Source organism: Lolium rigidum, chromosome 3 (assembly GCF_022539505.1).
Source record: "Lolium rigidum isolate FL_2022 chromosome 3, APGP_CSIRO_Lrig_0.1, whole genome shotgun sequence".
Taxonomy (NCBI): Eukaryota; Viridiplantae; Streptophyta; class Magnoliopsida; order Poales; family Poaceae; genus Lolium; species Lolium rigidum.
This window is the reverse complement of record NC_061510.1, coordinates 318,222,607-318,233,282: the sequence shown is the minus strand read 5'-3', so window position 1 is coordinate 318,233,282 and position 10,676 is coordinate 318,222,607. Positions and strand designations below refer to the sequence as shown.

Genomic DNA, 10,676 nt, shown 5'->3' with positions numbered 1-10,676 from the left:
GATATTGCAAGGACCTCTGCTAACACACGCATCAAGTGCCTTGTATGCTAATAAAAGAACCAAATGGACGACTAGTCAAACTGCATTTGGTAGTGAAAATACAGATTAACCTAACCACTTGCATCAACTAGTTAACCATGCAGTCAGCAACCATAAATAAAACGACCACTTGTTGGAGCTCCGGCTCTGCTCACTCAGTTGTGGGCCTGTTGCTGCACTGAGGAAAAATCTTTTCCAATGTTGCACAGGAACAATCTTTCTTTCCCAATGCTGCACTGAAAATATTTTACAGTTGTGCTTCCCTGATGAGTGGCCACCACTCTTTTCCCTGCCCGATGACCTCACTACCTTATCCTCTCCATATTCCTGTTTTTTTAACACACTCATGTAGTCATGTTGTCCTTTGCAACTTATTTTATTTTCTTTACCATTAAAATGTAGAGTTTTGCCAATGCAGAGCACACTCAGATTCCAGGTTCAGAGTTGAGACAGCTTTTACTAGCAGTTAACCTCAGGTGCTGTGTCAACCGAACTGTTTGCAAAAGCTCGAGAGCCTTTCAGTGCTGCATATGTCCCTTCACACTGACCTCTCATAGTGCAAAAACTTACGCTTCTTTTGGATGACATAAAGTTCGATTCCCTTTTGGCTTCGGAGCTTTAGTGAGCTGTGCACGCACATCTTTTTCTATGTAGCAAACACTTTAAATTGCAGACATGTTCTTTAAGTGTGATATGATGTAGGTGCTCTGGCCCAGCACCATTTGGCAAACAAGCCAAGAAGCCTTCTGGCTGATGATGCAGCTATTTCTTATGTATCTGTTTAATTGTCAAGCTGTGTGCAGAGCATCAGACGGTGATGCAACAGCTAACATCAACTACTACTACTGCTAATTCTGTGTTCCAAGGAAGATATAAACACGAGCCATACGACTGTTTCTTGCACACGCTAATGGACAGCGGCCATGGACGTTTATAACAAGAATATTCAGGTCTCCGCGGCTTAGGATTCCCTTTCAAATTGCTCCAAATTTGTCGTCGCATCGACGGACAAGTTTTTGCCCGGTCCGCCTGCTACCACAAGGGAGACAGACAGCTCCCCTTACCTCTCTTGGGATTCCCTTAGAGTGGACTTTATATTTATATTCTGGGAGCGAAAGACGTTAACACTATGCCTGCATACATAAACAACCCAACAAATGGATATTTTCTTTGTATCATGAATGAAATAATCCCAATGGGCTAGTAGTAACATACAAGGATGCATGAGCTGTTGACATCAAACATACACTCGAGGACTATTCTCTGCGGCTATGGAAAATCGCAAATTGTTTTTATACACAAAGATATATGAACTGCTGACATCAACTTGTACAACCATGCAGAATAGCAAACTGGACATGACAGATACTTCTTCAGTACGGTAGACAACACACAGCGAACAGCCAGCCACACCATTGAAGTTAAGAGCAAACCCTAATACAAAGAAAGCTCCCATAAAATAACTCAACAGGTAGGTACATAGATATCGGTGAGCTTGATCTCCACACATGGTAAATCAGTTTGCGTGCAATCAGCCTGATGGGCAAACCTAAAGATCGTTAAGTACAGCATCAGGAAGTGGTCCAGAGTGGCAGTGGCAGGAGCGTGAGTGTTATGGACAATGGCCGCTCCAGAAGCCTAGAAGAACTTGTCAAACTGGCCGCTCAGGGAGCCCTTCACGTTTGAGTACAGCCCGTAGAGCGAGTACTGCTGCAGGTTTGACACCTCGTACCATGAGTTGAGGACCATCTCATGCTTGTCGGTGCCTGAGAAGGCCAGTTGGATGCCGACGCTGCAGTCCATGGATCCCTGGTTGTTGTTCTTGCATATATTTGTTCTGATGGCGCAAGTTTGCTTGCCAAGGCAAATGAAGTTAGGCTTCCCTGAGCAAGCACCACACCCATCCTTCTTCCAGTGCAAGTTCTGAAGCCTGCCTTTGTTGAATTCAAGAACCTAGAAACAACATCAACATAGAGCGATAACATTCAGTATTTGCTCAGTTAAAAGCTTATACATGATATACACTATTTTACATCTGTGGTCCCATACCAGGGTGAAGCTGGACACTGTAACTGAGGAATTGGAGACAAAGACTGGTAGAGATCTGGCTGCATACTTCCTACCAGCAAATGCTACCATGTACCCACCAGCTGAAGCCTATAACATACAAAGAATTTTGGTCAGATACACATGCATGATTTGATCAGATTATAAGCAAGAAAGAAAATGACTCAACACTATCCAGTGACAACTATTAAACTGTGACACTGATGAATTCAGGTTATCAGACAACGGAAAAGAGAAAATGTTCTTCACAGTTATACAGTCCTATTGTCAATCAGGATAATTGATGTTTCTCACTAGGAGGTTGGAGCTGATCAAGTCTCAAGTCAGCTACCCTGCAGTCAGGGCAGGGACAGAAACTAAAGTACTAAACAATGAGGTGTGCTAATCCTGGAAGTTCAAAATCTGCAGAGGGTGAAATGGTGGTGCGGATAATACACTGATTTGGGAGGATAATTGGCTACCAAGAACAGATTCCACCATCTACCCAATTTTCACAGAACACATAGGACCCACTTTCATTGGAGAGGGCCAGAGGGCTAGAGGCACAAAGATCATCTACGCAATCTCTTGCAGCTAAAAAGACAAAAGTAAAGCCCAAATAAGAGCAGGGTAAACACAAATAAATAAGAATTGGCCAAACTGCATCGTCTGGAAAAACTTAGACACTCATCAAACATAATACCCAAACACAAAAACTTCTGTTGTGCACAATATACTTGACACCTTTACTCCTCCCACTGGAAGGTCTGTCTCTGGAAAGTATCCAGTGCACCAGGGCTTGTGGTGGACCCAGTTCACCAAATCCTATTATGTCTATTTTGTTCAAAAAAAATCTAGAAAATATAGGTCACAGTATTCACAATTGCACGAAAAGTCAGATAAAAAATCAACTCACATATCTATAAAAAACAAATATGGTGCTGCTATTCGTAGTCAAATTTATCCTTTCTTGTTTCTCAGTCATTGAGTTAATTTGGAGATGTTTTTTGTGAAATATATTCATTTTGTATCTGTATGGTAAAAAAATATCAGAATGTTTCAGAAATCAAAACATTTATGTGGGCCAACTAGAATCAGGTGCACCACAAGCCCTGATGCACCAGATACTTTTCAGTTGGAAGCTAACAAGATAATGAGATTCACCACCTCTTTAGTTCATGACCAAATTTTATCAGTCAACATATCGTAACAACCACACTGGCTACTTAGCAACGTTTTAGCACTAAACCATGAACCCCCTTACACCTTGCTATGTTATCTATCCTTATCAATAGCATAAAATAGAGAAGGCATTTTCTGATTGCTTTGCTTGAGTTCATGGAGCAGGAAGTTGCAGGGGAGATTCAAGATAACAGAAGAGAGGGCTGCGTGCTACGTGGAAGGTTGGGCTATGAACCACAGAAAATTTTCCTTCTGAACTCTTATTATGATAGACACTTGCAACAGATAATTAACCAATAAGTCAATAACGATATTGTCTCTAAAGCCAAATGCAGTAAAGTAAGATGCATCAAGTGTGGTGCCATCGAAGTGCATAGTGGTAGGTGCTAAGCTACAAATACAGATGCACATCAGCACACGTACATGTCTGCCTATATTAACCAATTTTGAATTTTTTTCACGCTAATTTGGTGCATGAACCAACAAGCAACAATATTAGACAAAAAATCACCATAAGCTTTCGTACAGCCATACTATTGCAGCACACACAAAAACAGACAGTGCTAACTAATCCTACAATTGTTCACAGAGGAGAACCTTGGGATTATGTCAACTTCCCTCGCATGACAACTTAAGTCCCAAATCCACAATGAGCTGTGATAGTGCGAAGACTTTGATCTACACTAGTTCCCATCTTATCCTTGATCACAATATACACACTTAAGGACACGGCAATCTGGCGTGCAGGCAAAACAATTGTCAGCAATGTTACTTTATTCGATCTTTCTGTCTCCACTTCGATCTCTCCAATCCCTAGAACCTATAAACACGCTTTTGTTGATCCTACCTTATCTTTGCTGTTGCCACTAGGAGCAGGATCAGCAGGAGAGGTGCCTCTGAGAGTGGCTTCTGGCATGTTGCCATGCGATCAGAATACAATGCCCTTCTTCGGAAGGGTACCTGGCAACTCGTTCCGAAACCACCTGGTGCTAATGTGGTCAGTGGCAAGTGGGCTTTTTGCCACAACTATAATTCCGATGGGTCCCTTTCTCGATACAAAGCGCACTGGGTAGTCTTGGGTTTCTCAAGAACACGGGATCGACTACGACTACGATGAGACCTTTAGTCCTGTCATTAAGCTTGGTATCATTCGCATAGTTCTCTCTCACACGGTCTCTTTTCATTGGCGCATCCACCAATTAGACGTTAAAAACGCTTTTCTTCATGGTAATCTTTCAATGAATACAGCTACATTTTATGCATATAGAATTCGTTTAACAGAAACTTTCATTATGATATACAGTCGCAACACCAAGTACTAACCAATAAGTGAATAACCATATTGTCTCTAAAATCAAAATGCAGTAAAGCATCAAAACAGAAGATGCATCAAGTATGGTGCCATCCAAGTCGATGGTAGTGGGTGTTAGGTTACGTATAGAGATGCACATGTACATATATGCCTATATTGACCAATTTTGGAAAAAAATTCATTCTGATTTTGTAAATGAACCAACAATATTACAAAACAAAGAAATCACCACAACTGAGCTTTCATCTTATCTGTTCCCATATAAGGTTATAGCCATACTATTGAAGCACACACAAAAAACACATACAGTGCTAATCCTACAATTGTTCGCATAGGAAAACCTTGGGATTATGTCACCTTCCCTCACAAGACAACTCAAGTCTCGAACCCCCCCAATACACTGTGATAGGGTGAAGGCCTTTGATATACACTAGTCCCCACCGTATCCTTCATCACAATATACACTCAAGGACACGACGATCTTGCGTTCAGGCAAAATAGTTGCCAGCAATGTTACGCTCTAGCTCCAACTAGGGCATGAACTTGTACAGAGAGCACAGGGATCATACCAACTACCGCAACTTCCAGCACATGCCAGAACAAAATATGCTAGCACACCACAGCAGCAGCGGCAACAACCCCAACCGACCTCCACCTACTCCCACATTTCCACAAGCACTTGCAGCGCAAGATCCAGCCAATCCAAGCTGTACCGATCAAATGGAGAGAAGCAACGCGACCAAGAAGGGTAGAAGAAACATGGAACGGTGAGGAGGGAGATCGCTTACGGGGCTGAATCCAGTGGTGGTGTTGACGGTGAGGAGGGAGATCTCGTCGACCTTGGGGCGGAAGACGGCGAGCTGGGAGGGGGAGTTGAGGTTGAGGCGGCGGTCGCAGGGGGAGAGCTGGGTGGAGCCGGAGAAGAAGGCGCCGCTGCCGGCGAAGGCGAGCCCGAAGGTGAAGCCGTCCCCGCGCTGGATCCGCGTGTCGCTGCACGGGTCGTACGCCGGGTTGTTGTCCCCCACGGCCAGCGACGCGAGGGCGGCGAGCGCCAGGGCGAGCAGCAGAGAGGCGGAGGCGGTGGTGGCCATGGCGGCGAGATTCGCGGGGTCCGGCAGGCGGCAGGGGCGGCGGCGAGCTTTACCAACTTTAAACTGTTTTTTGGGGAAGAGCTGGCGAGGGAGTGCGGTGGAGAAGGTGGAGAAGCTCGTGGGTGACAGCGGTGGAAGTGGGTGCCAAGGGTAGCGTTTAGGTGGGCATGGGCCTGCATCTACGTGGGCTTTGGAATTTCTGGTGTCGAGTAATTGGGCCCAACCCTGGAATGACAGGCCCAAGCCTTATACAGCCGGTTGAAATGCCGCAAAACTATATTATCGCAAAACTTTTTCTCAAAAGGAAAATCGAAAAATTACGGTTTTAAAATAGTCTAAAAATCTCAATATTAATCGACTACTCACGTACTCCACATGATATACATTTGTGCATTTCACACGCTTGATTTTTCTGGTCGTGTGAGTCAATAGAAAAACCAGCGGCGGATCTAGCAACTTAGACCCGGGGTCGGGGGTGCCACAATTTACAATTCAACACATGAATACCATAAATTCTATAAGACTGTTAAAATTTGTAGAAAATGCACTATGAATAGTATAAATTTGTCTAAATATCATCATAATTCCTACAAATAGTCCCAAAATAGTCATCAAGTTGTCAAGAAACTAGTGTTAAGTGTATAGAATAAATTATTTTGCACATTTTAAGAGTGTGCCATGGCACCTATCGAACTCCAGTAAATCCGCCCCTGAATAAAAGTGTAGCCGCTAGACAGTAACTTCATTTTTTCACCTATTGATAGCTAACCTGAGCAACGTTAGAGCCAGTTTTACAAGGTGGAGGACCCTTTTCAAATATTCCTCAAAACATTTTTCCCTTAGGAATCTCGTTTCGTGTAGCTTCCGCTCTATCTCCTGCCATTGTGTACACACATGGGCGGATCTAGATGAATATGTAACATCTATTTAGGGATAGAGAGAGAATTACATATGTATGTTGTCTCTTTTAAAAAAAAACACAGTACAAACGCAGACGCTTATATACACACGCATACACTCACCCTATGAACGCACAAACGCACACCCTAGATCCTACCCCTATGAGCACATCCGGAAGACTGAGTCGGCGGATTGGATCTTGAAATTGACGAAGTCACCACAGGCGTCTCGCTGTCGACGGAAACGTCGCCTCCCACTGAATGAATATTTCACTTTTATGAGACACAGAGATATCAAATCTGGGGTTTAGTAATATTTTGATCGAAATTGTGATACGGGTATATGGCCGTATGGGCACGTTGCCGAAACGCACAGACGACAAAAGAAAAAAAAGGCCGCCCCCTGCAAGGATGACGGGTGTTTTGGTTAGCTTCCATAATTTACCATGTGAGCCACTTGTGTAGTAGGAGAGTGTACCGTAAATTTACCTGATCAGGAGATCCCTTATAGCCGGGGGCGATTGGTTTTTTGTTTGCTGAAACCGTGCTTGCCGCACGGTGTGATGCAGGCTCCCGAACCCAACCCTTTAAGCGGCCTCGGGTTGCTCTGAGTTAGCGATGTGGTACTAAACACACGTAAACACACCACACGCAGTCACGCACGGAGGGAAGGCGCGCACGTTCCAGCCAGAGCAGCGTCGCGCGCCTGCACGCGGCAACTAGGAACGGGTCACCGTCGGTCGCGGCCTCGCCCTCACATGAATCATGATGGCTCCGTTTTGCCGCAAAGTATGTGTTAAGTTAATCTTATCATAAAATTTGCCGTGGAAAGATAGCATAGGAAGTTTTCTGTTTTGCGAATAAAGTCCGCCGACCTGTTGATCACCGTGTCTAGCAAATTGACCTTTGAACCACCTAGCGACAACTACACATACTAGTACGAGCTGAAGGCGCGCTGTCCTCGTCCCTCTAGCACCAGAACCAGGGAAAATTTGTCGTAGTAGAGCTTATTGTAGTAGACAAACGAAAAATCGTCATACTAAGGCTCCAAAGAACTAGCGAGCAGCAACCATCGCCAAAGATGAAATCAATATTACGGAAGAGACATGAAAACCGACTGAATCCTAGAAGATCCGTGGGACGCACAACTCCACGCGTCCTCCATCGGCGCTAGATGCACCATCGAAGCAATGGTAGGACGGAGAGAACCTTATTCTGACTCCAAGCTATAGCCGTCACCTCACCATCTCAAAGAAGGCACTGAAAATAACCTAAACAAAAATCAGGAACCCTCGGGCCAGCTAGAGGCCGTGGTTCGCCACGTCTCCGAGGCCCCAAGGCCACCGGAGACGGAGCGAACCGGGGGCGTCGCCGACAAGGAAGACAAAAACCAAGATGAGTTTTGGGAGCCTCACAGCCTGTACCAGTGGAAGTAAATCAAGTTAGCCACAATAAAATCTGTCATAACCAGAAACATAATCCATTCTTTCTAAGATCGGTACCAAATTTTCTTCCCGCCTTAAGGATCTTGCAGAAAACCTGAAGAAAAATGCGGGATGTTTTTGTTCTAAAAGGAATATAATAATATCTTGAAGATAACAATTATTTTCAATTTCTGCACCGACAAGATGTTCATAGACATTAAAGATGCACACAACCACAAACAATTAAAAAAGAATGAAATAGAAAACAAAGATCTTGTCCCGGCGATGAAACACTCGCAATAGAAACACTCTAACCACCACCGAAGACAACACCCGGACTACAAAACAAATCCTCCAAAAGCAATGCCTCCAAAAAGGAAACAATACACCAACGCTATCATCGCCCGATTAAAAATCTTACGTCTTTACCCTCGAGAAAGTCGGATTTCAAAAATAAATGCATTCGGCAATACCACTTCCATGTACAACCAATGAAAGCCAAACCTTAGACTTTCACCCTGAAAATCACAACTCGATACTCAAAGAGGACCACCAAAAATGTAGTCCATCTATGCTGCCACACCTCTTGCCAAGGTCGCTGTTGAAAGTCACCAAACACCCAGACACACAAAAACAACATGTGCAACAATTCTTCATCGCCACAAATACACCTCTCCGCCATTGCAAACCTCCGATCGCAGCCACCATGACTTACTCCACCTCTCTCAGTATCATGGTAATCTATAGATATGCGCCATGTCACCGATAAGAAAGCGAAACTTCACGCCATGCCCTCGTGAAGTCACACTGATTGAAGATACAGGCGCGTACGACCGGATCAATCCTGCTCTAGATATCCAATGGCATCGTGTGCAAACTGCAGAAATGTTCGAGAGGAAGACCGGAACTCTTCGATGTCCGGATCGATGATGCCGACATGAAGCAGGTCAATGACCTCGTGCTCGATGATCAACAGGGCCTGACCACCTTTATTCTTTCGATGCAGACAAGCAGGTCTCCATGCCGCCATCCGTCACCCAACGGGTCCGGCACTACTGTTATTCCCCGGTGGATCGTTTGTCGTCGTGGCCGTTACCACGGTTCTTGCCCTGGCAGTGATATCACCGCCATAATTTCTACCTTTGCCATCATGGGCCACACTCTTCTAGCGCCCTCGCCGGTCCTTCTCCATGAGGATCAGCTTCACGGAGTCATCTAGTCTGTCGATGGCGTCGTTCTCCTCGACCACGAGCAGTGACCCGCTCAATTCCTTGATTGACATGGTCTTGAGATCTAGAAGAAATTCAATAGAAGAGGTCAGCTCACGGTACTTACGGGAAGGACGTGTAGAACGGCCTTGCACTCGTGTCCTAGATCATTGAGCATCTCCAGGTCACTGAATGGTGGCGAGGGGCAGAGCGAAGTCTTCAACAGTCTCTCTGTTATTGAATTGGAGGCAATCATAGGGTCACTTTTTTTTGGGCTTAAGCTTATGAAGAAGCTGGCTTATAGATTTCGGTGGGGAGAAACTCCGGTGGGGGAAGCTCCTAGTAACAGTTCTACCCCTTCTTTTAGGCTTCTCGAATTTGAGCTAATTTGTTGTATTGGGATGTGTAATGTCAGTAATGCGAGTGTGCATATATGGAACATGGGGGCATGTGAACCCACTTTTTGAAAAGTTCCGTTTGTGATGTCAAAACATATTTTAAAAATCGAAACACAAAATAATTTCCCAGATGATCTCAAATATGTGCTCTGGACATGAGTTTCGTGACGAAAAAACTTTTTATTTTGTCTCAGCAAAAAAGTGAAATTTTGCAGGGCTATATAGTAGTATATATGTGACGTAATTTGTCTTTTTTAGATTCTGAAATAAAAAAGTGGTTTCTCCGCGAAAAATTTCTACGCACACATGAAACATGCGTACGTACCCAGATATTTTTATTTCAGAATTTTTTAACATTTGAAAAATACATTTTCAACTAGGGTTCACATGCACCCATGTTCAAACTGGACTTTTCCCAGTAATGCCCCCAAATTTGATCTAAACATTCTCAATAATCATTTGTGTCCTTAAAGTGATGGAGTGCAGCCGAGACTGGAACATAGATCTTCCCTTTTCAGTTTATGCATCAAATCACTTCACCAAGTACACGATCAGCAGGTTAGTTTCTGAATGCATGTGAGCAGCAAGGAAACAAAGTGACTCCAGAGCAGAAAAAAGTTCAGAGATGAACAACGATAGCCGTGTCAGCGTCCCATAAACGTACGAGGATCAGCTGCCCGACATCAGCAGCCACGCGGTCTCCAACACCGAGCCATCCAACTCCTGCCGTTGGTGATCAGCAATAGCGGCAGGGACGCGCACTCGGCCACTCGCGCAGGTTGCCGGCGGGCACCAGAACGCGACGGAGCGCACACTGCCCCTGTCGCACCGTTCGGAGGTAGACCTCGAGGCGGAGGCCAGGTCGCTTGGATCGTAGGCACATGTATACCGTCGGCCGCGGCGTCGCCATCGAGCGGCCGAGGCGGAGCGACGAGCTCGTCGCCGGTGATGGGCGGTGCCGCGGGCGGAGGGGCAGGCCGCGAACTCGAGGCAGGGGAGCGGCGGAGAAGCGTTGGAGGCTGCGGGGCTGTGGCGTACGAGCAGCACCGGCGGCGAGGGAGCGGCGGCGGCAGGGAG

The 10,676-nt window shown here is 45.3% G+C and overlaps 1 protein-coding gene across 1 annotated transcript; it reads right to left on the bottom strand.

Moving 5' to 3' along the window:
* Nucleotides 1-1,283: 1,283 nt before the first annotated feature.
* LOC124696926 lies at nt 1,284-9,023 on the bottom strand. The gene is made up of 4 exons (XM_047229584.1): nt 8,949-9,023; nt 5,368-5,895; nt 2,089-2,196; nt 1,284-1,992 (listed from the first exon to the last, which is right to left on the bottom strand). Exons 1-4 carry the CDS (start codon nt 9,021-9,023, stop codon nt 1,678-1,680), a joined length of 1,026 nt encoding a protein of 341 aa, XP_047085540.1. The 3' UTR covers nt 1,284-1,677.
* Between the last annotated feature and the right edge of the window lie 1,653 nt (nt 9,024-10,676).

Bases quoted from the DNA above. Each gene is read 5' to 3' on its own strand.
- LOC124696926 (XM_047229584.1), bottom strand. From the start codon at position 9,023: ATGGCGGCATGGAGACCTGCTTGTCTGCATCGAAAGAATAAAGGTGGT. The intron at 5,896-8,948 runs GTCATTGACCTG...CTGTCATTCCAG, and splicing joins TGTTGATCATCGAGCACGAG to GGTTGGGCCCAATTACTCGA. The intron at 2,197-5,367 runs GTAAGCGATCTC...TGTATGTTATAG, and splicing joins CCACCACTGGATTCAGCCCC to GCTTCAGCTGGTGGGTACAT.